We start from the raw sequence: 27877 nt of genomic DNA on the forward strand, positions 1-27877 counted from the left end.
TAAATTACGTAGATTCAAATTCGATATCGAAAAAAACATTATAGAAATGATGAGTAAGATAAGCGTAAGTTTAAATACTGTCCAGTTATTAATAGTAACAACTCAAGTTCTTCAACTCAACAACTCGGGAAACACGAAGCTCTGCACGAGGTTCTGCGTCTTATTTCTTACGATTGCGTGAAGTTGCCAACTCGAAAATATAAGATAAGTATGCTATATGACAAAATATGTATGTGTTTTTACTTTAATTACCCAAAATTTTCACAGTTGGCTAGTGTTTGTCAAAAGAAAATGAATGATTTCTCAGGGGACAGCCGAACAACTATGTATGTATCCGAACCACGTAATCGAAAATGTGAGGACAGCTCGTACAGAATATAAATGTCACTCTTACCACTTCCACTACATTCTGTTCCGAGTTAAGAGTATGTGCGAACACACGAAATCCCAGAAGGATCTAAAGGTCCAATGTAAGTCACGATCAGATAGCCCTACGGCCCAACGGCTTTATTTTTGTAATAAATTACCAACCGCAGTCTTTTCACCTGCCCTTCCTTTTATTTGGGACCATTCCCGAGGATTACAGGTGCGCATATTGATTTAGGGCCAGACAAGTTTAGTGGTTCCATTCTGATCACTATATGGAGATACGGAGATTCGAATCAGATGTTTTTTTTGATACTTTGAGCTAAAAATTAGGTTATCAAAAATCATTAAAGGCAGTTAATTTCACTTAGTATATTAAATTACATATCCATATAAATTGATGAGAAAGAGTAATCACTGAGTTTTTTGATAGTTTTTCTTGATAAAGTCTACATGCCGTAGAAGTGGTAGATTTAATTTAATATTGAACATTACGAAAGTTCTTATAGGTTCTTATAGGTAAGTAAAGATTATTTTCATTTTAACTCTTAATGACCTTATGACAGACATCCCTAATAAGTGTCAAATTTACTTTTAAAGCAAGCAACATAATTTAAAGTCCATGAAAGTATTAATTATAAATATAAACAGAAGTCATTATTCAAAACAGCGATGTTAAAAACTGTTACACAATAAAGCCACATATTATTATGAAGGGTGTGTGTCATAGAAAGAGTCGCGGAAAGCCGTTGGATGCGGGCAGCGCAAGACCAGCTAACATGGAAATCCTTGGTGGAGACCTTTGTCCAACAGTGGACGTCTTTCGGCTGATATGATGATGATGATGATGTGCTTGTATAATTAGAGGCGCAAAGGACATAACTTTATATCACGGCTGACAGAGTATCTGTGTGTGATGTTTTATAATGTTCATGTTGATGTTATTGGCCAAATATATAAATTGCTTGGTTTATTATGGAAAAAGCAAATTAGAGTAAACTATATAACATAAAGTAAAGATAATAAAGATACGATTCAGTCTTAGTTACCCAACGGTCGTATAACGGCTCAGATCAGGCTTCCCCTCTTAGGCTATTATTGTTCCTACTACTTAAAGATGTTAACTGGTTAATGCCTATAACCTAAATATTATACATTGAAAATAGAAGTATTTATAATATCTTAAATTTTACATTGTTAAAATTCCTTAAATTAATACAACGTGATTTTTTTATTTATTGAAATGATACCTTCCAAAAAATCTAATTTTTTTTTCAATTATCTGTATATAAACTGTACTTTGGATTGTCTTGATATGAGTATATTTAAAAAAATAATGTATAAAGTTGTTAGAAATTGTTACAGCATATATTATAATTACTTATATTATTCAAAATATTTACAACTAATCCAAAAAAGACATGTTATTTGGAAATTGTATAAAGTTGTAGAATTACAAATTGAAAGCTTTCAAATTATAGGTTATTATGAATTGCTCTTAGAATTCGAGAAATCATTATTATTGGTTTAGAAGACCTGCCATTGAAATCATAAGTGGTTTCGATACAAAAATGAAAAAGAAGTTGTATTTATTTCAAAGATTTTTCAGAAGACACGTCTCAGACACTCATCTGAAGAGTTACGAGAGTGTACATGAACGAAAATTGTTATGTATATGACAGGGCTACATCTTTTAAGTGCTGGATTTTATTCTTTATGTCCATTGATGTTAGAGTCAAAGTTATTTGTCAATCGTGAAATCTGTCCAAACATTTTCGAAATAACAATGCCGTTGGAGATTTAAAATTCTTAACATTTTGACCCTTACCGTGTTGAATATAAAAATCATATTGTTTTTATGCGTAAGTTTGCTTTGAAAACCCTTGAATCGCTGGAGACGCCCTACGGCAGACGTCAAAAAAGTACTGTCGAGTTTACTAACGAGGGAGGGGTAAAAGGTTTGTTCTGTTTGCGACAAATGATTGTTAAATAAGTTTATTCATAAGTATAGTATTAATGTTAGAATATTAAATAAGAAAAAAAAATACAAATGAGTTTATAATTACATGAAAAGATTTAGTATTTTTGTTTTTTAGTATATCTAATATGTTGTATCTTAAAGCAGAACAGCTTGTCATTTTTATTCTGAGCAATAAAGCTTCTATCTCTTTTACTCCACTGTTGGTATACAGGTTTAATTTCTTCCGACAAATACAAATTACCATAGTGTTTTCCTTTAACGTTGAAATCGATTATTTCAACTCACATTAAAAACTCATTCGTGCCCGGATTTGAATGACAAATTCAGAACGGTAAGCCTATGTTGTATTTTATGTGTCATATTAATAGAAAAATATATGGTTTATGAAAATTAATGGATTTACTTTAGTTGCCTAATTATATTATATGCAGAGAAGTGCACACTATTATCTCATTTTCATAATCCTCTAGGAAGAGAATTCAAGTACATTAACAACAGTTTTGCGTGCTTTGCGAGGAACGGAAATGCAGTGTCAACTTTTCAAATTCAAGCTGCTGCTGACAATTTCTTGACAATAAACTCCAAAACTTTATATCAGCTCGACGCGGTAGCCGCTAGACTGACAAGGTATTTAATATTTTTACTTATATTATAAATAAGAAATCTTTATTTGCATGAAGTTATACACAATGCTTTCATGCATCAAAATATGACCTGGTAACATTTTAAGTGGAACAAAACAGGTGATAATAATCACTACGAATGCTAATGTATTGATGCAACGACATATCGACGGAATCTCCCTTGTTTAAGATCGCTGTGTACATAGTTTTATACATAAAAAATGAAGCCTTTAAGAGCCAACTCGTTTTTTATCTATCAAATGTTTTAAATTCATCTCGCGTTCAACAGAAACAAGAAACCTGTCGTTTTGAAAAGCTCATTGTTGTTTACCAATTTTGTATTATGTATTAGCCATTTAAAAATTACATCATTATAATTTAAACGATTAATGTATTGTAATCATATTGTAATGTAATATTTTAGATCCAACATAAACTTTTGTTTACATCTTCTACCATTTATTTGGAGTCGGCGCAATATTCTTCTCTTCGTCTCTTTCTCTCTTTAGCGATAACCTCATCACTCAACTCGACCACGTGCTATCTCCCTCACACTGAGTTATTTTGAAGCTGAGTGGTGAAAATCTTACACCGATTGTGGAGCGTATTGTAAGTGGGGATGAGAGATTGTTTTAACATTTTGAGCCTCAATTAACAAGAGTTATATAAGCGAGAGCGAGCGAGACAAAAAAAAAATTAAAGGTTATTACAATACAGCCTCGATCTGTCTAAGTCTATATTAAAAAGGCTCACTGTTTTGTTGACGAAAAAGAGAAATGAAATGTCTAATTCCTTTTTCGTAGCGTAAGTAGCAAGCCAACGGTAGTTTCGTAATGACGCCTCGTAGACAATTCTACCATCCGTAAGCAAAACGAATTGTTTCTTGAATATATATTGAAAACTCTATGGATAAGGTATATATAGTTGGAAATTTGTTATTAAATTTACATAATAGTGACTGTCCGGTTTGATTTCGAGATAAGAATTTTATTTGTGTTATTTTTTTTATTAAATAATTCGCAGCACCACCTACCGGGTCCAATCATAATTAACCAGGGACCAGCCATTCAACCGCAAAAAAAGAAAACATTAAAATCAGCCGTATGAGGAATTCATTGCATACAAACATACAGAAGATTATATATATTTAATATATTATTTTTATAGGTAAACTTAGGGTAACTTATATTGAAAAACAATTCTCATCTTTAAAAAAACCAATCAATCTGAGACATACTTATACATCTTACACTTAAAATACTGTAAAACGCCATCAATATTTTTAAATAGCTGCTCGCTTTTAGCTATCAAGATGTCTACTCTCCTGCATATTAGACTTTATAGTCTAAGAGACTGGTTCATATTCACTCAACGATAAATTAAAATGATTAAATTTTCCATAACAATTTAACACTGTATTAATGTGTGTATTCAGATCTTGGATCTTTTAACATGATAAAAAACAACATTTAACTATTATATATACTTTCTTTAACAATAAAACTATGAGCAACCAGCGTTCCGCGCGACTCAGCCCGCGTCAAAATTTATATTTCCCGTAAATCCTGTAATTTATAACTAATTTCAGGCTACCACAATTTAATTACGATCGATTCAATAGTTTGGTCCTAACGAAGTTTCGAACAGACAAAGAGAATTGTATTCGCATTTATAATTGTACAACTTATACCGTTTAATTCTTGAGTTGTATTTGATGTTATGAAGTAAATCGTGTACTTTTTACATAGCAAATAATATTTCAACATATAATACACAACCAAAAATTAATACGCCGATATAAATTACGCTAGTTTTAATTTTGCAAAACTAAATTCAATTTAAATTTTGCATATCAAAATTTGCCGTTCGCTCTTGAACTAATTTACTATTGAAAAAACTTCCCCTTGCGAAACTGTCAAGCAGATAACGGCTGAGAGGGACTTAACGTGCGAGCGAGAAAACAAATGCTATCCGTCTTAATATTAATGTAGTTGGAAGATGATGAATGGTGACACAGCAAAGCACTTTGTGGTACAGCTCTATTATTATTCTTAGGGTCGTTTAGTTAGCTCGCTTAATTTAGAATTATTTGCATACGTCACGACGGGTTTGTCTATTTTAAATCGGTTATACAGGGTGGTTTTGTTTCGGCCAAGTCATTGTTAAGTAGGAAAATTATTAATGATAAAGCGACAGTAATTTCGCATAGATTTTAATGTTCTCAAGGATGTTGCACTACATTAAGGTCTATTTTTATTCAAACGTACAGTCATAGATATGACATATAGAAATGCATCAGGGCTGTGTCTTATATGAAACATTTTTGGAACAGATATATCACGAAAAACTTCATTATCAATTCCCTGTATTGATATTTTTTAATATTGTCTGTATGTTTGTGTATGTATTACACGAACAATACTGAATGGTTTTAATGGAACTCGGCACGATCGTAGCTTAAGATACTTATTATAATACATGTAAATTAAAGAGTCAAAATGGCATTTCCATATCAAATGATGATTAAGAATGTTTCGAGCAGTCATTTTATATAATCGGATATGATGCGGTCAAATTTAACAAAGACTAGCCAAATGCGCAGCAGATATTATAGTGCACAAGTGTGTGCACAGGTGCACATCTATCTCATCTCATAACTGAATGACAATCAAAAACGATCAAGCAGTTTCAGGCGCACTAAATGCTAAAATGATTTCCATGCTTTCGAGACACAGGATTATAATCAGTAAATTTGATAGATAGGTTTTCTGGTCCGAGATATTTCTCTCCGAAACTCTGGTAGATTTTTGACGATGAATTATCAACGAAACAAACCAATAAACCATATATATAACAATTACAAATAAGCAAATGAAGACGGTCTTATAACGGTAAAACTTTTGGCTCAGGACTGGATGAAACAGATATTGAAGATATATAAACTGACAGAGTATTTAAAATAAGCATAAGCAAGCGCTTCAAGCTTAGTAACAAAAATTAATATCATTTTAAGGAAATTACTTATATTCCTATTTAACGCTAAAATTAAGGGTAAAGCTTGTGTTAGGTATGGAGACGACAATAGCCAAAGGAGTCAGGATCGAAACAGCAACGTTTGTATCGCTGAGGAACTTTTGTCTGACTTGACATAACATAAATTCATGAGAAAATAGAAAAGTTAGTAATAAATATTTGTCAAAATGTAGCGAAATGCCAAATGAAACATGCCAGCCAAGTAGAAAAACATCTTATCAAGCTAATCGCTATTGTCCTGAGTCACGTCGTTGTAGTTTCTTAGTCACTTGGCTCGGCGAACGGCTTGACTGTAATTTCTTTTATGTGATATTACAAGTTGTGTGATTAATAGATATTTCGAAGGGGAAGACCATAAATAAAATACGGCTCTTTTAATAAAAGATATACATTTTTATTTATATGTATTTATCAGTAACAGTACAGTAACAGCCTGTTAATGTCCCATTGCTGGGCTAAGGCCTCCTTTCCCTTTTGAGGAGAAGGTTTGGAGCTTATTCCACCATGCTGCTCCAATGCGGGTTGGTAGAATACACATGTGGCAGAATTTCAATGAAATTAGACACATGCAGGTATCATTTCATATAAATTTGAGAATTAAAAAAAAAACTGGATAATTTTAGGGGTCATTTTGAATACATAATAGTATATATAATTTGGTGACCAACGTCGCAAATGAGTGCAAATCTTCTAATATATCGGTTATATTAAACTGGTTCAAAATTCATTTGCAAAATATTAAGGTAGCTTGTCACCGTGTGTCATGTATGGATACGGCTGGCCCGCACCAACGAACCGTGTCAAGAGTATCGTCTGTGGAAGTGCGAACAAGTCCGTAGCGGTGCGTCGAATCCGAGCGACTCGGTAACTTCTAATATGCGGTGCGAGAGCCGTAGCGGCAACGATACGTTCGCTTTCATTTTTCAATTTGGACAAAATAGCTTCGAATCTCAAGACCGATAGATACTAACACGTACTATTAGAATAGCCTTGTTGCAGCGCGTGGCGGTCCGTGGCCGTGCGTGAATCACGCACCCACAAGTAATTTTAAGAAACGAAACGAAGTTAAAATAATACTTTAAAAAAAATCATACCTGATATCGTTCATATCATATCCGATATCGTTAAAAAATACGTTTTAGTGTACATTATAGATTTTATTGTCACCAACAACAAAATTGTTAGTGATTGTGTGGAAATGCGGAAAAACTTAGGGGCTATTAGTTAAACATTGCTGTCTTCTTCGTTCATATGTCAAATCAATAATGACAGAATGAGATAAATCAGTGTAGTGTTGTATTTGTTTTTTTAAATGTATGTTGTTATAATGTAGAGAACTTCCAATAAGTTACCTCAAAAATTACTACTAATTTTTATTTACGTATTACTTCACTCGGTTCATTAAACCTTTAATAAATTTATTGTATCGAATCGATACATAAGCATCGAAATGTTTTACATTTATTTAAAATACATCAATTTTATTTAACGATCTCTTCAAACAATAAATTTATCTACTTCGGTTGAATCGTCAAATATACTTTCGAAGTCAGAATAAGCGGTTTTTATAATACATTTTTTCCTACGAGTATTTGTGTTGGCACCGCGCCAAAGTTTACGTTACAGATTTTAATCGCATTCTTATACACTTTTATTTTATTTTCTAAGAAGGTTGCGACATATCTTACCTTGTCTTGACATTGGGAAGTTCGATCGATCCAAGTTACGACTATATAACACGTACCTACATAATATTATATTCTATCTTTATTCTAACGCGTTATAGTAAAATCCCGCAAACATTATTACATTTGTCACGCCGCAGATATAAAATGTACGTCAAAAATAAACACAAAAATATTATTCTGTATTATAGTATGTACATAATAAAAACGTAAGTATTATTCGTTATATTTTTTAACATTTATATACAAAAACAAACGAATCCGATTGACATAGAACTTTTATATTTTATTTTGATAATTAAATCAGTTTCAATGAACATAGATGACGTAATATACTGTTCATATAAGTGTTGAGGTAGGTGTACTTTAATATGTGAAGGTAGTCGAGGAGAAAATTATTATCGGTCCGGGTGCTTTCCAGGTGAACGCTGCCAAAATGATACTACTCTCTATGAAATATTCTATATTCAAAATGTTTAAAGAACAGCAACTATCTATTATAGATAAGTAGCTAACAGGTATCTTTTATAGAATGTAACAGTTATCGTTTCTTTACAGAAATATGGGAAATGAAAAAGATAAAATTGAAATATATTTTGTTCAAGTAGGCTCTGATTATGATTTTTATATTGGCGTTTAAAAAGATAAAATTAAATGCGAAGTCACCACCGAAGCGGAATGTAGACCATGAAGAACTCGGAAGAAACTCATCAATCAAATTACATTGGAATATCTATATTAATATTATAAATGCTAAAGTATCTCCGTCTGTCTGTTACGCTTTAACGGGTAAACGACTGAACTGTATTTGATCAAAATTTGGTCACTTTTTAAAACTAACAAGAACCAAAAACACGCAAGTGAAAACTAGTTATTATTATACAATTAAAGTTATTATATTATTAACCATTTAATAAATGTATAATAATGCCGCTTAATCTTTATAATTTGGACCAGTAATTTGGAGATATTATCAATGTTCTATAAATCTCATTTCGATGCTGATTGTGTAATATTTATCTCATTAATATAGTAATAAATTTTGTGTGATTTTTCTATTTATACGCAAAGTGGCTGACAGCGGATGGAGACTGAGAGCTGAAGATTGAGCTCAGAGGCGTGCCATTGGAGAGGCCTATGTCCGACAATGGGCGACGAAGGGTTGATGATGATGATGAATTTTCTATTACCATTTTCTATTATAATTAGAATTTATTATTATATTCAAGATGTATTATGTACTAAAACATTCCTGGAAACATAGATAATAATGGCAATACCTAAATATATATGCAGATTGAATATCGATGCAAGTGTATATCGTATGTAAGATGAATTTCAAATACGAGTAACTTATAAGAGTTCTCGATAAATTAATTCAAATAACTTAGTAACAGTTCGATTGATTTCTTCGATCAATTCTAGTAACTTAGATAAGCTGTCAATAGAACTAGTGCTTGTTTTATTGATTTCGATAAACTTCTATATTTTTATATAGTTATATAATACCTTGATATAACATAACTCATAGCATATATATAATTATAAATTATAAAATTAATAAGTAGCTTTCCAAAAACATTGTGTAATTTTAAAGTATACAAAATATAAAAGGATTCTACGTTGTTAGAAATAGTGATAATTGACTCACTGAAAGCAAACTATAATAAAAATTCCAAGTCCTGTAGAAAGGCATACACGAGAGCGGATGCACAGCGCATTGTACAGATTGGTCATGACCTTGTTTCGCATCCTAGGGGCTCCCGTAGCTTCTGGCGTCTGACCAAGTCTGTGCAAAACAATTTCTGCCAACCTTCGCTGCCACCGCTCAGAAATCCGGACGGATCGCTAGCTCACAGTCCGCAAGAGCAAGCTGATCTCCTGGCTAAACTCTTTGCCGACAATTCCGTCATCGATGATTGTAGTGCACTGCCACCTACAATACCTGCATGTGGCCATACGATGCCTGACATTAAAATCAGGCAACGTGATGTGCGTGCGGAGCTGCAATCACTTGATGTACGGAAAGCTAGCGGTCCCGATGGAATACCAGCAATAGTGCTGAAGAAGTGCGCAGCGGAGCTGTCTCCTGTGTTAACGCGCCTGTTCCAACTTTCTCTCTCTTCGGGAAGTGTGCCGGAGGCTTGGAGAAGAGCTAATGTGCAAGCGGTTCCCAAAAAAGGGGATCGGTCTGACCCGGCAAATTATCGGCCAATAGCTATCACCTCAGTACTTTGTAAGGTGATGGAACGGATTTTAAACAACCAACTGATCCATTACCTAGAGGATCACTGTCTAATTAATGATCGTCAGTACGGGTTTCGACCAAAACGGTCCACAGGTGATCTTCTAGCGTACGTAACGCACCTCTGGGGTGAAACTATCGACAAGCATGGAGAATCGTTGGCTGTCAGCCTCGATATCTCCAAGGCTTTCGACAGGGTCTGGCACAGAAGTCTTCTCTCCAAGCTACCGGCATATGGTCTGCCTGCTCAGCTATGCACCTGGATTGCCAGCTTCCTACACAAGCGTAGCCTTCGTGTTTTAGTAGATGGTTGCGCTTCACAATTCTATGTAGTGAATGCTGGGGTCCCCCAGGGATCTGTGCTATCTCCCACACTCTTTCTTTTGCATATCAATGATATGCTCTCCCTTGGGAACATACATTGCTATGCAGATGATAGTACAGTGCATGGTGGATACCACGGACGCGCAGTGGCTGGGCGAGCGGAAACTGAGGAGAGGCGGGAGAATCTTGTCATTGAACTCGATAGGACGTTAGATCTCATCGCCAAATGGGGCTCTGATAATCTTGTTGAGTTTAATGCCAAGAAAACACAGGTATGCGCTCTCACGGCGAAAAAGTCAACATTTTCCCCTCTTCCCTCCCTCTGTGGTACTCCGCTGGTGATGCAAAGCAAAATCGCCATGCTGGGGATTGACGTTCGCTGCGACCTTAGTCCAAGGGATTACATCGAGGCTGTTATAAAAACAGCTTCACGGAAACTCGGAGTTCTGAACAAGGTGCGGCGCTTTTTCACGCCACAACAACTGTGCCTGCTGTACAAAACACAGGTACGGTCTTGCGTGGAATATTGCTCGCACCTTTGGGATGGCTCCGCTAAGTCCTACTTGAGGCCTTGGACCGGTTGCAGCGACGTGCCGTACGCATTATTGGCGACGTAAAGGTCACAAACACCCTTGAACCTTTACAATTGCGTCGTGAGATAGCAGCACTGAGCGCTTTCTATCGACTGTATCACGGCGAGTGCTCTGAGGAATTATTCTCTCTAATTCCTGCTTCCCCCTTCCTTCTTAAGTCCACGCGAGCTGGTTCTCGATGTCACCGCCTAACTGTGACATCAATTCCATCGCGAACAAAGAAATTTGGCAACTCCTTTCTTTGTCGCACTTCCAAAAAATGGAATTCCTTACCAGCTCACGTATTCCCCTCCTCTTACAACCCGGGTTCCTTCAAACGAGGCGTGAAGAGGCATCTTGCGGGCCGGCAAGGCGAAGGCGGCTAGTGCAGAACGTTTTTCCCGTCTGTACTGGCCGTCGTCGCGTTTGGACTCTACTACCGCTTACCATCAGGTGGAGTGGAGTCATTTGCCCTCCCGGCGATATAAAAAAAAAAAAAAAAATAATATTTTAGAACTTATTATTCTAAATTTAGATTGTTATGCTGAGAATACCTAAGATGGCCAAGATGGCTAGCCTAAATGGCCTAGTGGTTAGAACGCGTGAATCTAAACCGATGATCGTGGGTTCAAACCTGGGCAAGCACCCCTGAATTTTCATATGCTTAATTTGTGTTTATAATTCATCTCGTGCTTGACGGTGAAGGAAAACATCGTGAGGAAACGGTGCATGAGTCTAATTTCATTAAAATTCTGCCACATGTGTATTCTATCAACCCGCATTGGAGCAGCGTAGTGGAATAAGCCCCAAGTCTTCTCCTCAAAAGGGAGATGAGGCGTTAGCCCAGCAGTGGGACATTAACAGGCTGTTACTGCTGAGATAAAAACATTAATCCGCATTAAAATAACGTTAATTGCATTAGTGGCAAGATCAGACGAAAACAAATACATAATGTGTGTTCGCACACATGTGTATAACGTGCATAAAATACACATATTATGTGAAAATAATATAAGCTTTTGTTTATTATTGAATTCATAAGAAATCAATCATTACACGAGTTTAATTGTCAATAACAGATGGAAGGATCCTTAATGCTTACCGGTAAATGACTAAGGAGCCTGTTAAGTTAATTGAATGTAACTTGCGATTGAAGCGACGTGACTTGATCAGTTTCAAGTTGTTAATTTACATTTGATTTTGCTCCGTCTTGTGCCTTTCTTGTGATTTGAAAAGCTTTTTTTAACTTTTAATGTTTATTAATTTGGTTTACTAACAATCACATACAATGTATATATATATTAGTTAAATGTAGTGATTAATTATAAGCAAACACATCACGCTAAAACATAAATGAAAAAATGAAAAATAATAAATAATAAAAAACATATTTAAAATTATATTGATTAAATAAAATTTGTAGGCCTAGGCGTAGATCCGTAGCTGCTCAGACGAGCTGCTTAGACGAAGGAACTCCTCAGCGTTCTACAGCATAGACGAGATAGCCCAGTGGTAAGAACGCGTGAATCTTAAACGATGATCGTGGGTTCAAACTGGGGCAAGCACCACTGAATTTTCATGTGCTTAATTTGTGATTATAATTCATCTCGTGCTTGACGGTGAAGGAAAACATCGTGAGAAAGCCTGCATGTGTCTGATTTCACTGAAATTCTGTCACTTGTGTATTCCATCAACTGAGCAGCGTAGTGGAATAAGCTCCATACATTATCCTCAAAAAGGGAGATGAGGCCTTAGCCCAGCAGTGGGACATTCACAGGCTGTTACTGTACTGTAATGTACTTTATGTATTTTTTCATTTGTTCAAATCATGCAAGCTGAATTATAATTACTTTTGTTATCTTATGAAGTTGAGATTTTACATATAGGTTCAGTTATATATAAAAAATCATATTTATCTTAAGTATGACCTGTTTCTACAACCAGGGTTGGCTCCAGATGAAAGCCCAGACTTAGAGATCCAAAGTCCCTAGGGGCTTTGACATTTTAAGACTTTGAATTTCGTAGCGGTTAGAGTAAAATTTTATTATTTTTGGCCGAGTGGGCTCCTAGGTCAGTGCCTTGTAGGCAAATGTCCGGGGTTGCCCAAACAAAGGAACTCCTAACCGATAAACAGTAAATACAAAATCTTTTGTTTATAATAGCTGGTTTTTAAAGATGTCTATTCATTATAATTTTGAAGCTATAAAGATATATTGTTTCAATTAAGGGCAATTGCAGGGAAAAGCAGAATTTTAAGATGATTTTTAAGTGTAAAATTTGTATATATTTATGTAGAGTTTGAGTGACACGTTTCTAATAGTAAAATACATTAATTCTGTCACGTGAATGAAATCCAAGCGCTTTTTTATTTATTTTTCAACCCGTGTACGATAAAGCATTCTTTATAAAATAATGTTTGGATCGTTTGAGCTTCAGAAACTATTCGTAGTGATATATCGCTAGTCAGGCACCAGCTGGCGCCTTGTGCTAAGTTGCTTTCCAAAAACATTGTGTTTCATTTTAAAGTATAAAAAATATGTAAAAGGTTTTAGGTGTTAGAAACAACAATATTTTTAATTTATTATTCTGCATATGTCAAAACTTGAAAGTTTATGAAATATTTCATATATTTAAATTATTTTACACCTTGAATCGAAAAGGCTCACTTCTATCCAATCACTTGGATGAAAAGAACACAAATTAGGCAGGCGACACTGAGTTTTCATGGATTTTGACGTTATTAATTTACTGCTCGGCTGACACAATATGTGCGCCCCGCATTAGAGCAGCGCTGTGAATTAAGTTTTAAGACTTCTCAAGAGGAGACGAAGCCCAGTAGTACATACGTACATTCGTAAAAGCAATCAATGGTATAACATCATGTATATCGAAAGTGGTGGTAGGGCTTACTGGTCGTAAGGCTTTGTGCAAGCTCGTCTGGGATGACCACCCACTCATCAGATATTCTACCGCAAAACAGCAATACTTGATATTGTTGTGTTCCGGTTTGAAGGGTGAGTGAGCCTGGTTGACATTTCTTTCAATGCCAATGTTTAAGGACGTTTGGTGACCACTTACAATCAAGTGGCCCATATGCTCGTGGGGCTTCCTATTCTATAAAAAAAAGTGTTTTGACTTAACATAAAGTGATAGTGAGTGCGCATATGTAATGAGTGGGTGGTATCTACAGGGTTTGTACAAAGCCCAACCACTGAGTAAATCATCTTTATGTAAAGTACCACTTGTTTTAATAACAATCCATTTGACAAATATTTACCAGTACAGTACAGTACAGTAACATCCTGTTAATGTCCCACTGCTCAGCTAAGGCCTCCTCTCCCTTTTGAGGAGAAGGTTTGGAGCTTATTCCACCACGCTGCTCCAATGCGGGTTGGTAGAATACACATGTGGCAGAATTTCAATGAAATTAGACACATGCAGGTTTCCTCACGATGTTTTCCTTCACCGTTAAGCACGAGATGAATTATAAACACAAATTAAGCACATGAAAATTCAGTGGTGCTTGCCCGGGTTTGAACCCACGATCATCGGTTAAGATTCACGCGTTCTTACCACTGGGCCATCTCGGCTTATTACCAGGATACATATTATTTCATAAAATACCATTTGGCAAATCATTGATGAACCTTACGTTAGGTATAGAATATATATTTTTGTAAATTAAACATTAACATTGCATAGCCAAACATTTACAAATTGTTTGTCAAATCATATTTTATAAATCGATATGTTTGCAGAATAAGTTATTTATATAGACTTACTTTAGGAAACTCGACATACAACTTCAATAATGAAACAGTAATAAGAAATAGATCTTAGCTAATACCTGACAAACGCAAGACTCTTCCACGAGATTCATTATCGCAAAATTATACAATCGACATTTTGACCCTCCTACCTTAATACTAACTAATTATATTAAAGCAGAACTTGACTCAGTTTCTAAGTGGAAAACTCGTAAGCGCTCCAATGCACTATCATCTTTACGTTCAATGTTTTAAGAGCTACATTCGTTAGAGGCTTATATGTCATTACAGACCATAAAGACACTGAGCCGCGAAGTTTCTGTTGTTAATATCGATGTATGAGTCTTTTGGGAGATTCGACGTTATATGTATGTATCTCGTGGAGTTCAGTATTTAGGCGTTATATACAGACGTGAGCTACGACATTCGTTTAGGGAGTAACTATTTCTATACTATTGCTTATTTTGTAATTATTCAAAACTTAACGCGTTATAAAATTTCACTCTTAATTTCTCGTAAAGGTAGTTTGTGAGGTTGCACCCTTATTATCATGATTATTTTTTATTGATTGAAATGGATACCACAACATTGGTGCTATAAGATATATTACACTGGCTGCTTGAACGCTAGCTGCGTTCAATATATATAGCTTACGTATATAATAGTATGTAGTAATACATTCTATATAAGAGAAGATTTTGTTAACTTCTCCGAAACTATATTTTCTGATAAGTTTTATGCATGTATATTGGTAATTCTTTTATGAATAACGTCTCCTCATTTATTAACATCCGAACCGACCGAACCGAAACAGCCTGTGAATGTCCCACTGCTGGGCTAAAGGCCTCCTCTCCTCATTTTGAGGAGAAGGTTTGGAGCTTGTTCCACCACGCTGCTCCAATGCGGGTTGGTGGTTTATTAACATAGATAGATAATATAATATGCCTGAATAAACAAAAACAGAGAAAGCAAAATAGAAAGAACCATAACGCTACGTCCACACTCGTGTTGTGTCTGCAAAGTCTGCAAAGTTTTTAACCGCCTCCAAAAAAGAAGGATATACCTTTTTTGATATATTTGTTGTTATGCATACCGCCTTCATATATTTACTTGACAACATTTTTAGTGCATTTTCTGTTTTTTTCATTAACCATATTTTACCATGTACCATATTTTTTAATTAACTATTTTTATTTATTTAACGTCGTGCCATTACATGCTTAATACATGTTTTTTTTTAATTTATTGCGTTTTTGATTCTCGTTTTTGTTATTTCGCATCTTGCTCTAAAAGATGTGTAAGTGGCTTTAAAACTGATGCCGCGTTGTGGTCATTTCCGTTCCCTTAGGGCAAGCAGGTGTGGTCTCTTAAAAAGCCATAGAAATAAATCTGTATGTAAATCCTTTTATTATGTTGTATTCAAAATACTCTGAAATTTGACTAAATTTATAATACCGTTTATATGTGCGTTCATTAAATAATAGAAAATCTGTTATTATTATTTTTACATTGATAAGAAGTGGTTGATTAGTTGATTAGGCATATTGGTATAGAAGCGTCAATAGCGTAATGGTTTTCCGGCCGCCTAGTGATGTAAAAGTCGCAGGTTCGATTCTGGCCCTTTGGTCTATTGGGTCCACTTCTATGACAACCTTTACACTTTTAACAACCTTTACAATTGGAGAGGAAATAGGAAAATTAGTAGCCTAATTAATATGTGTATTGAGTGATGTAAAAGTCGCAGGTTCGATTCTGGCCCTTTGGTCCATTGGGTCCACTTCTAAGACAACCTTTACACTTTTAACAACCTTTACAATTGGAGAGGAAATAGGAAAATTAGTAGCCTAATTAATATGTGTATTGTTCAAAAATGAGCTACACCGTATCTTTCTAGTTGGTAGAAAGAAAGACAAAAGACCTAAAAAGTATTTTTCATTGTTAAGAAAAGTGTTTTAAAGTTCATTCCGCCAAGCAGTTTACAGTGGTTTACTGGATATATATGTATATGTGTCAACTTTCCTTCTGACACATGCAGGTTGCCTCACGATATTTGCATTAACCGTCGAATACGAGATGAATTATCACCTCAATAGTTGCTCGAGTTTGCTTATCCTTAGAGTAAAAACATTTGTTAACTAGGGCAGCTCAGTTCTAGCTCATATTTATTACCTACCAGTTTCCACCCGCTTAATCCGCGTGTATTTGAGTGACGAAATGTTGATAATTTCTTGATAATCAGTTGAGTAGTTATAACGTGAAAACATAATAAACAAACTTACTTTCGCATTTATAATATTTATAAAAAAAGGAATTAAATTTTTACCAGCTTAATAAACTTAACTAATTTATAATGTTAAAGCTGATTTAAATTATAAATCGAACTCAAGCTATCCATAGAAAGCCCTCAAGAACCGCAGTTAAATAAGAAACCTCGTAATATAGTTAATTTCTTAAATGGTCTGGAACGTGATTTTTCTTTCCAGTTAATTTTAATTGAGCGGCCCCGGTAACCTATTTATAACTCAGCTTTTCACTAGACTTCAATGTAATATGGATTGCCGTGTACTTTTTTAAATGAAAACTGTGTTAAGTGCCAGCTATTCATCCACGTAGCACAGCATATTTAAATTAATGTGAAGAATTTCTTGCAATAGGACCATTGAAAAGTGATACTAATGAATGTTAGTCTTTAGAGTAAAAAATATAAATCTGACATGTCACATCAGGATTGAATGTGTCCTTTGTCAAATTCATACAATGTTTATAAAATAAAAAATGACAACAAATAAAAATTAAAACGAATGTCTCAAGCTAAATGTGTAATTTTCAACATTTTGAAAAGACAATTAATATTTGTGCATTGTATGAGTTTACAATTAATATTTGTCAGTATATGAGTTTCGATTGGCTCTGACTATTTTTTTTAATGTAAATATATAAATTTCATGAAATTAAAGGTGAACCGAGTATTACATATGTTTAAATATAACTTCAATCATTTAATCAGTCCTTTTAGTCATTTCTTTAGGGTGCATTGCATTCATTGAAATAGCGGGACCCTTATTATAGTAAGTGCCTGGCGATAAGTGGATTCTGCCAACGAGCTAGTATTCTAACAAGCATTACTTATATTTCTGCGTTATAAGCGTCAGTAGATGAACGGTTCACGGGCTGGTTTCGTGAAACTCGTAGGTTCGATTCTGACCCTTGGAGGCTTTGTCGTACTCATTCTTTAACTTTTACGCTTAGCTGGATCTCTCTCTACTCAAGTCAAGGGTAGCCCCAATGGACCCCTCTTCCTTTCGGAGGTTGTATGAATAGTATTATTTTTTATGAAAAATAGTAAGTAATCATTTGTTATATTGGTTATGTTAGTCCTTAAAAACAGACATAAGGTAACTTTTTTTTATAGAATAGGAAGGCGGACGAGCATATGGGCCACCTGATGGTAAGTGGTCACCAACGCCCATAGACATTGGCATTGTAAGAAATGTCAACCATCGCTTACATAGCCAATGCGCCACCAACCTTGGGAATTAAGATGATATGTCTCTTGTGCCTGTAATAACACTGGCTCACTCACCCTTCAAACCGAAACACAACAATACTAAGTACTGCTTTTTTGCGGTAGAATATCTGATGAGTGGGTGGTACCTACCCAGACGAGATTACACAAAGCTCTACCACCAGTAAAACTCATCTATAAGTCTAAATAAAATATGTACAAAATGTTTGTATGTATATTTTTACGACTTATGTGTGTCATTGCTAACATATAGCAACGAGACTGTTCGCATTTCCACGTTGAATCGTAATTTCGATTCTCTCGGCGAAAAGCGACTCACTCCCAGTCGTCAGTGGAAGCAATGACACGCTGAGCAAGCGCAATATTGTGATTTTAAGCACTTCCTATTACATAAAAATTACTATAATAACCGTTCGGTAATTGTTTATAATTCATTTTATTATATATAATAGCCAGCAGAGTAGAATAGAGCAATCTAAACATAACCTGTTGGCGTCGTAAGAGTCGATTAAGGGATTTCTAAGCGCTTCAATACTAAGCAGATTTAAAGCGCTTCAACTAGCTATGACGATGGGAAACCAAAGAACATTTCCAACCGTAGCGTCAGGCAAGGAGTCGCTAAATTTTTCCCAATATTATGCAATGCAGTATTGTTACATATGTCAATATAAATGGGTTAAGGACAAACGTATATTGAAAATACATATATTGCCCATCCCGATTCCGTAAGGGTCAAATAAGATTAATTTTTTGTTAAAGAAATGCTTCAATTAGGACAAAATAGAAATGCTTATTGTTACCGTTTTTCTCGGATACACAATAAGTTAACAAACAATTGAAATGGTAAATCAAATCAAATAACTTTATTCAACATAGAAGTATTACATTTTATTGATAATCAAATTAGAAACTTCCACCGGTTCGGAAAAGAAATGCCGTGGCCTGAGAAGAACCGGCGAAAGAATTTTTTTTATCATGTCTGCTATACACATATTCACTAAAAAATAATAGCCAACGAATAGGTTAGACGTACGAGTATGAAATAATTAAATAAACTATAAATAATAATAATGTATTTAATAAGTGTGATTAGGATAAATCAAATATATTTTATTTTATTTATATTTCTAATTATGTACAGACCTTTTTATAAAATACAAAATTAAAATAAAAAGAACAAAATACACATAACAAATTTAAACCAAAAATACGCCGTCCTGTGGCATTGTACCCAAGACGCTGGCACTATTGCCTCTGCACCGCTAGACTAAGCGTTTGGGCTAAATAAGCGCCAGCTCTTGGGTCACCAGAAGTGTGGACCAGTTTCTTAGAAATATGTTAAACAAATATAATAAATCAAATAATATATTTCTGGATATCTACGACAAAGTAAACGAGATAGTTATTATCGTACAATAACAGTAAATATATCGACACGATGTCGTTCGCATTTACTATTCAAAACGGTACCTTAAGGTACTTGGGAAGGTACTCAAACACGGTTTACGAGTTAGTTAAGTCCTAGACGTCTGTGAAGTTGAGAAGTGCCGAGTTTACAGTTGACTGTTTGAAAAAATATGGCATTTCAAATGCTTTTTCCGATAACACTTCATTGTTTCACTTATTGGTAGTTTTATAACTTTTAAAAGCAAATCCAAATGTTTATAGCTTATTCCAATGGCAGTTATAAGTTATACGAATAGTGAGTAAACTAATCTTAAATTCACATATTCCTTGCGATTTGTTATATTATGCACTACAAACAGTTCTTGATGAATATAATCTTTTTTTACGGTTAGAGACATTTATATTCTCAAAAGATTTACATTTAAATCACTTACAGAGAAAATTACAAAACAATTAGCAGAAAAATTAAATCGAATAAGCGTACATAGTAATACGATGAATGTTACAATAATCTAATAATACCAGTACATTGCAAACAAGTATGGATATTTTGGAGTAATCTATTAAAAAATATAGTGCGTATACAAAGTGATGATAACTAAGGCAGGCGACACATTAGATTTATCTGATGTTTTTATATTGGTGTGCGTGTGCGTTATTTATAATATAAAACTATATTCCATTTAACTATTCATATCCACTTTAATTTTACTTCCAATGTTCTGGTACTTACAATTAAAACGCTATTTTTTCTATACAAAATAAATAAAATTCAAGTTTCTATATGTTTGCCTCGTTTTAAGTTAATATAGCTATTTACCAAAATCAAGCTAACCATTTTTTTACTTAAGATTACTGCTACTTAATTGAAATATTTTATAAGAATAATTCAAATGGCCATTATGTACGTTATCACAAGTAACAGCCTGTGAATGTCCCACTGCTGGGCTAAGGCCTCCTCTCCCTTTTTGAGGAGAAGGTTTTTGGAGCTTATTCCACCACGCTGCTCCAATGCGGGTTGGTGGAATACACATGTGGCAGAATTTCAGTGAAATTAGACACATGCAGGTTTCCTCACGATGTTTTCCTTCACCGTCAAGCACGAGATGAATTATAATCACAAATTAAGCACATGAAAATTCAGTGGTGCTTGCCCGGGCTTGAACCCACGATCATCGGTTAAGATTCACGCGTTCTTACCACGTGGCCATCTCAGCTATAAGATCTCGACGATGATGTTATGCTAATTCAAGACCTATGTTGTTATTTATTACTTCCATACCCCTTGCCATTGGAATAGTCTATAGAAAGACTCAATATGTTATCTAATCCCTAATGTATAATAAATAATAATACATATATATATATATATACTACATTTGTTACTTAAATTACACGTAATTCTGTGATAAAATTTTGAACTAATTTCATAATGAAATAAAAGTAAAATTCTAATTATGCTATAGGTGATAATGAGTAATTAATTGTTTTCATAAAAAAATTATTATTTAAAACGATATTCGTCCGGCCCAACCTCGCCAGGTGGCTACGTTACAACTCTATTAAGAGTAAGAGCGTCTACACACAAATGTATTATATTACAATTATATAAAATATATTAAAATATGTTGTGAATTAGTCTTTTGTTTTAAAAGTAAAGTAAGTAAAAGCTTAATAATCTTGCACGGACTAAGGTCTCCCCTCCATTTTGAGGAGAAGGCTTGGAGCTTACTGTACCACGCTGTTCCAATGCGGGTTGGTGGATACACATGTGGAAGATTTTCACCCAAGCAAGTTTCCTCACAATGTTTTTATAAACACAAATTAAGCATATGAAAATTTAGCGTTGCTTGCTCAGGGTAGTATCCGCAAACTGTGCAAGCCATATTACCACATATTCTAGCCATTAGGCCATCTAAGTTTACCTCGGCCATCTATTTTTTGAAAATATTTTAGAAGTCAAATTATAATTTGAAGGCAGGTTTAACTGTGAAGAATATTTTTCATCCTTGCAATTACAATTTTACACACACACATACACACACACACACACACACGAGCAAGATCATACACGCCACATACAAAACAAAAGAACCAGCGATAAAACATCGTTTGCTTTAACTTCTGTTTCCAATACACTATCAGTAATGAAAGAGGCGCCTCGTGTGAAGGCGTCATAAAGTAAAAATACAACATTAATTGCTGTCAGAGGGCCGGCGAAAACAAAAGGGACGGTTTTTTTGGAACTATTGTCTGTGGAGCCCCCCGTCACGGTGAGCGAACTGGCTTTGATGGAAAAATGTTGCTGGAATTGATAGCTATATATATCTTAGCTGTTGGGTTATGTAACGGATGAATTGTACTGGAAAAATACAGCAAACAATATTGGCAATTAATGACTAAATTAGTTTTTAATTCACACATGGAACTAAAACTATAAAACCAATTAATTTTATTTTTGATTCTAAATAAATGAGCCCTTAAATTGGATTATTAAATGGAAATATCTTCCAAAAAAGTAATTAATTTCCTCTTCAAGTACATTCACTTAATAAGTCACCACAGCATATCTATATTTTTTATATTTAATAAACACTATAAGAACAGCAGAAAGTTACCACTCATATACCGGTTAACAAGTCATGAGCTAGTTAGGACACCAGCCAGGGTACTGATTTTTTCCAAGTCTCATATCTTAAATATTTCTTTGTTGTTTACAAAACAAACATTAAAACATCTATTAAAACAAGCAATGTCTTCAATCACTTACCAATAGACTGATGTGTCTAACGGCCATGATATGTTAATCCAAGACAAACATTGAGCGTGCACTATCAAAAAAATGGTGGCACCGGTTCTTGTCGGTTATAGGCGAACTTTAGATTGCTAGCGTTTAGTTCGACCTCGAATAGGGCGGTAGATGTAAAAAACTTTATTTTAGCGCACTTTTTAAAGTGAGCCAGGGTACTGATTGAAAAAACTTAGGACAGACTTTGTGTACAATATTTTTTAATCAGCTATATTTTTGTAAAGTGATTTCTAAATTAGTAATTTGCTTTGATTTTTTATATAACTTACTAAATGAAGAGCCAAATTTTAGGTTTTTAGTGATCATTTTGGGTTTGGGACATACCAAGGTACTGATTTTTCAGGGGTACCGACAAAAAAATATGATAATATTTTCCATTTTAATCAATTTTGTGATTAAGGAAATTTATAAAGCTATAATCAATATCTTAAGTCTTTTTTTTATTGTTAAAAAATTAATTAAAAAAAAGTAGTAATATGTGTCGGAATCGTATTTTTATTACAATTTATGACAATTTTTAGTATAATTTGATCGCAATCTGGTACTCGATTTATTGATGAAATAAGCTTGAAGATATTCTGATTAAAAAAAATTGTTTATCATAATCAACTTACCATCTTGTTTCACAGTGTTTCCCAGAGTCCCACAATTTGCCAGCCACACGAAGAATATCCACCTCAAAACGAGGCCGTAGCTGCCTCCTCTCTGCAGCTCTGGTTGGTTGTGAAAATGCCGCGCGGTCGGCCGATCCCGGGCCATGGTCCAAACATTGACACTTCACTGTACTTGTCACTTGGCTTCACTTTAGTCTGATTTTATACGCTGCTTCACTTTATGTTGATTTAATTATTGTGAAGTTTTGCTATATATTTGTTTTCAATGTAAAACTGTAAATGTATTAATGTAATGAAATCGAATATGTACTAAATCTTTTGCAAAAAATGAATTATAAGTTTAAATACACGTAAAAACGACCAACTTTTTGTTTTGCTTTAAGAGAAAAAAAATATTAAAACCGTAACTATTATACATATCTAGTACCTAAACATATATATGAATAATTTATGATTAACAATTCAAGTCCAAGAAAAGTCAATCTTAGTAGTGTCAGTGGCAGTAGTGTAGTAGTATTATTGTAGTCATGCGATTTTCTACTAACTTTACGACTTCTTAGTATGATAGCTGGTTAGGCGGCCCAAGTCTGATGTTTTGTTTCGTTATATATTATCGAACATGTAGTCGTTTACCTCAAAACGAATTAAGTAAATGTATCTAGGAAAGCGAGAGCGAAAACGGATATTTTATGTCTCTCAAATCTAATCAAGCTTAGATCGATTTATGCCCGTAACCGCCATGATTCAAGTTTATCTAAAACATTAGATGTGTTTTCAGAAAGCTATTATGTCGCAATATTATATTGTACAGTATTTAAACAATTTTTATAACACAAAAACAATTCTTTTTATTTTTACAGTAACAGAGCTTCAAGCAAGCGTCTTTAATTTCTATCAAGTTGGCTTAGACTTAAGTTATCGCCATGGTTTTATTTGCTGGCTATTAAGAAATCATATATATATATATATATATATATATATATATATATATATATATATATATATATATATATATATATATATATATATATATAAATAATTTCTTTATATATTACACGTATCAATTAACATAGCGATCAGTTAAACGGCATGACTGAATAAATAGAAGACAGAATTTAAAAAGTTACTTCTGCTAAACGTAATAGGGTGGCCGTATTTACAAGACACTGAAAGAAAGAATTCTACAAATGTACTTGGAAGATTTTAATTAGAAACAAATCATTATATCATCATAAAACAATCTTTTATTTTATTCATTTATTCACTTAGACAAATAATTTTATTCTACCGCCAAACAGGATGGTTGTGTTTTCAGTTGGTAGCGTGAGCGAACCAGTGAAACTTCAGGCACATGAAACATAACATCTTAGTTCCCAAGGCCACACAGCCAATATCTATGGGATTTAGTGACCACTTATCATCAGGTGGCACATTTATCCGTCCGCCTACCGATTTTATAAAAATGAATTCATACTACATTGAATTCTTGACATTGTCAAGAACGATTTCCAATTAATAAGGTGTATGTATGTATACCCACGCAAACTATGTGAACATAAATAAAATAAAAACTAAGCTAATTATATGAAATTACTTTCTTATGAAGACATATTCATTTAACTTCGAACATAAAGATGAAAATTTGCGTGGACATGGCTGCAAAGGTTAATTATATTTGTAATCGCAATAATAAATATCTAGCGGTATCTGGTCTGGTGGTGGTGGTTTGGTGGTCTTTTATCTTTTCATATAAAGGTATATTTATTCCCATTTCGGACCGATAAAAAGTTATTGGGTTACGAGCTTGAATTATCGTCGATAGAAAATAAACAGTTTTGTAAGATGACGTTACAGTCGTTTTTTCACCGAAAAGATTCTTCAACATTTTTAATATTTTATGCTATACACTTTATGATCTTGCGAGTCAAACCTCAAGCTTAACATAATTTCGTAATGTGTTTTATATTACAAAGTACAAACTTAGAGATTTTCTACGATTGAGAGGTGGGCATAAGTCGAACTTGCTCGATTTACCGCTGATAAGCCCACGCACCCCCAGTGCAATATGTTTGCGTAGAAAAGTGTCTCAACGTTGTATCTCGTACGATTTGCAAGGTGATTACAGCAATTAAAATTATGAAAGATACATTGCAAAAAATAAGGCAAAGATTCTCTTAGTCTTGTATTATATAATATGCTGATGCCAAACAATCTTATAATAGAAAGCTTTGGAATCCGTTTTTAGGATTATTACGAGAACAGAGGGTACTTTTCTTAAGTGTTTCCATTACTTTTAATTGTTTTTTTAAATAATAGGTATATATTAAGATTAAGATTTTTCGCTATGGATTTTTGAGCCAAAATATTTTAATTCAACCGAAATTAATCTATATATATATATATATAGACTAATCCAAGAAACTCAGCTCGATTAGAATATTTATTTTCTGTTCGTCTTGTGAGTCCGTTTATTAATGAGACTTTACGCTACAACCTTTAGGAGCGGAGCAATAACCATAAACGTCAAACAATCTAGCAAACTTAAGTGGTATTTAGTAATGAACTCATATGAAACAGGCATGTATTATCCTTATTTAATATAAATAAATTAAAGTATATATTATTTATATATAATAAAGTAACACACAGAGAAATAGAGAATTGCTAGGAAATTATTTTGAATATTATTATTTAAGTCTTTGCTTGGTAAAAGCCATTTATTTATAACACGTTTTAAACACGTCATTGCCAAAAGATGAAATGGTTTTTACTTTGATCAGATTATCGTAAATAGAGGATGTATGTTGTGAAAGTTATTCAGCTGTTTTATAGCTTCAAGCTCCATGGCCACTCTAGTAAAGGTAACCTTAATAAATCAAAACGGTGAAACAGATCGTCGATAAGGCACCTTTTAGTAGTAATGGAACGGATCGACCGCTCCGAAGGCTCTGGAGTTGTGATTAATTCTTCCAATCTTCGTTAATACTTTAATCAGCCTTTTAATGTAACGGATAAATATCTACATGTAATTTAGGTTATTTGGAAATGTTCCTTTAGGCGTAGCCTCCTGGTAATAATATCGTAATTACAGTTATTGTACAATTTTATCGTCAGTAGGCGGATAGTCGAGTGTTTAAGCTACCTGATGGTAATTGGTTTATTCGAGTTTATTCTTAGTCGTATTTTTGTTGCCAGAGGCAATATATATTGCACTATATAAGGATCTGTATTGCTATCGCTTCTTTGTATGTTATCATACATATTAATACTCAGGAGGAATTATTGTTTGGTATAATATTTAGTGATATATCCTGCAGTCAATTCTAGCACTGGTAAAATTAATTGAATTTCTTGAATATTCTATTTGACTTTGACAAAATATTAGAATGTTCTCGACGAACGACGTTCTTTGATAATACTAAGGCTTTTACCAAAATATGTATATATTAATTTTATTTTAATGTCGATTTTAATAGTGTTGTTTTTGTCGATAAAGGTTTTATACAAAAAAAATTACAATTATTTAGTAACGAAATTTATATATTAAGTGTTTTGTAGTTAAAGGCATTAGTCGATTTTCAATCTATTAAAATATTTATATTTTTGGTGAAATCGATTATGTAATCATATTGAATTGTTGAACTAACGGTGGCTGTTGTTAGGTAGATAGGCTTTTACTCGTATTATATACATCGTCATGAATCTTCTTATAGCTCACACGAGTCCGTTTTAGAATCGATTTTTTGCGAAAGCGTTATGGTAACTAATTTATGTCATAATTTATATTTTTTTCTAATTTTTAAAGTTTACAGTTTTTATCAGTGCTTTCTATGAGTTTTATTTGAAATTCGGGTCCATACGCGGTCTTTATAATTTATCTTGTGCGGTATTATTTATTAACCGAGATGGCCTAGTGGTTAGAACGCGTGAATCTTAACCGATGATCGTGGGTTCAAACCCGGGCAAGCACCACTGAATTTTCATGTGTTAAATTTGTGTTTATAATTCATCTCGTGCTTGACGGTGAAGGAAAACATCGTGAGGAAACCTGCATATGTCTAATTTCATTGAAATTATGCTAAATGTGTATTCTACCAACCCGCACTGGAGCAGCGTGGTGGAATAAGCTCCAAGCCTTCTCCTCAAAAGGGAGAGGAGGCCTTACCCCAGCAGGGGAACATTAACAGGCTGTTACTTTACTTTACTTTTTTAGGGGTATTAGAAACTACGGCATCGAATCCTTTGTATGTCGAAGGAAATTTCGATAAATGTATACGTATAAGTCGTGTATGTACTTGATATATAAATGTTGTGCGATTTTTTTATTATATATAATATAATTCTCTTTCCAATCCTTATTCGTAGGATATTTCATATTTGTAAGCTATTGTGTGAGAACAAATTTGAAACTCTGATGAATACGATAGTTAAATATCGTAATTTTATGTGAAAATAACTATAATAATTATAATTTTGAAAGTCACGCGTCAAAATAGCGTATCACTGTAAGACGATTTTCAATATTTCACGAGTGAGATACGAATTGAGTTCTTACACCGGGAGTAAAATATACGACCTTTGCCGTAGTTTCTAATACCGTCAATTTATTTCGATTCAATCGATTGGATTCGATCTACAAAAATGTGGATAGCGTTAAACCTGACTTAAAATTGTTATATGGGGATGGCTTTAATAAAAAAATGGAACAGTTTCGTTTCTCATTATGTAATATTTAATTTCAGGGAAAAATTGTAATTTTTACAAACTATCTTGTATTTATGTCACGGACATAACCTTGTAGCTCTTACTTATATAACTGCGTCATTGTAGCAAAATAACTCATAAAATATGGACAATATATCAGTCAAATAAGCCACTCGATCAGACGCTATAGCGAAGAGAACACCATACTCCATGGTTATTTC

The 27877-nt window shown here is 33.9% G+C and overlaps 1 protein-coding gene across 4 annotated transcripts in view; it reads right to left on the reverse strand.

Annotated features, from left to right (window-relative positions):
• Window positions 1-27877, reverse strand: part of LOC126768487 (uncharacterized) — a 118757-nt gene that overhangs the window by 82406 nt on the left and 8474 nt on the right. For 3 of the 4 annotated variants that reach the window (XM_050486632.1, XM_050486635.1, XM_050486631.1), the window contains exon 2: window positions 22953-23225. In XM_050486632.1, coding sequence (XP_050342589.1) covers window positions 22953-23097 — 145 coding nt within the window. In that variant the 5' untranslated portion in view covers window positions 23098-23225. Of the gene's footprint in view, window positions 1-22952; window positions 23226-24546; window positions 24598-27877 lie in introns of those variants that run through there. The other variant, XM_050486633.1, reaches the window with a different exon arrangement.

The sequence above is a fragment of the Nymphalis io genome, chromosome 5, assembly GCF_905147045.1.
Source record: "Nymphalis io chromosome 5, ilAglIoxx1.1, whole genome shotgun sequence".
Lineage (NCBI taxonomy): Eukaryota > Metazoa > Arthropoda > Insecta > Lepidoptera > Nymphalidae > Nymphalis > Nymphalis io.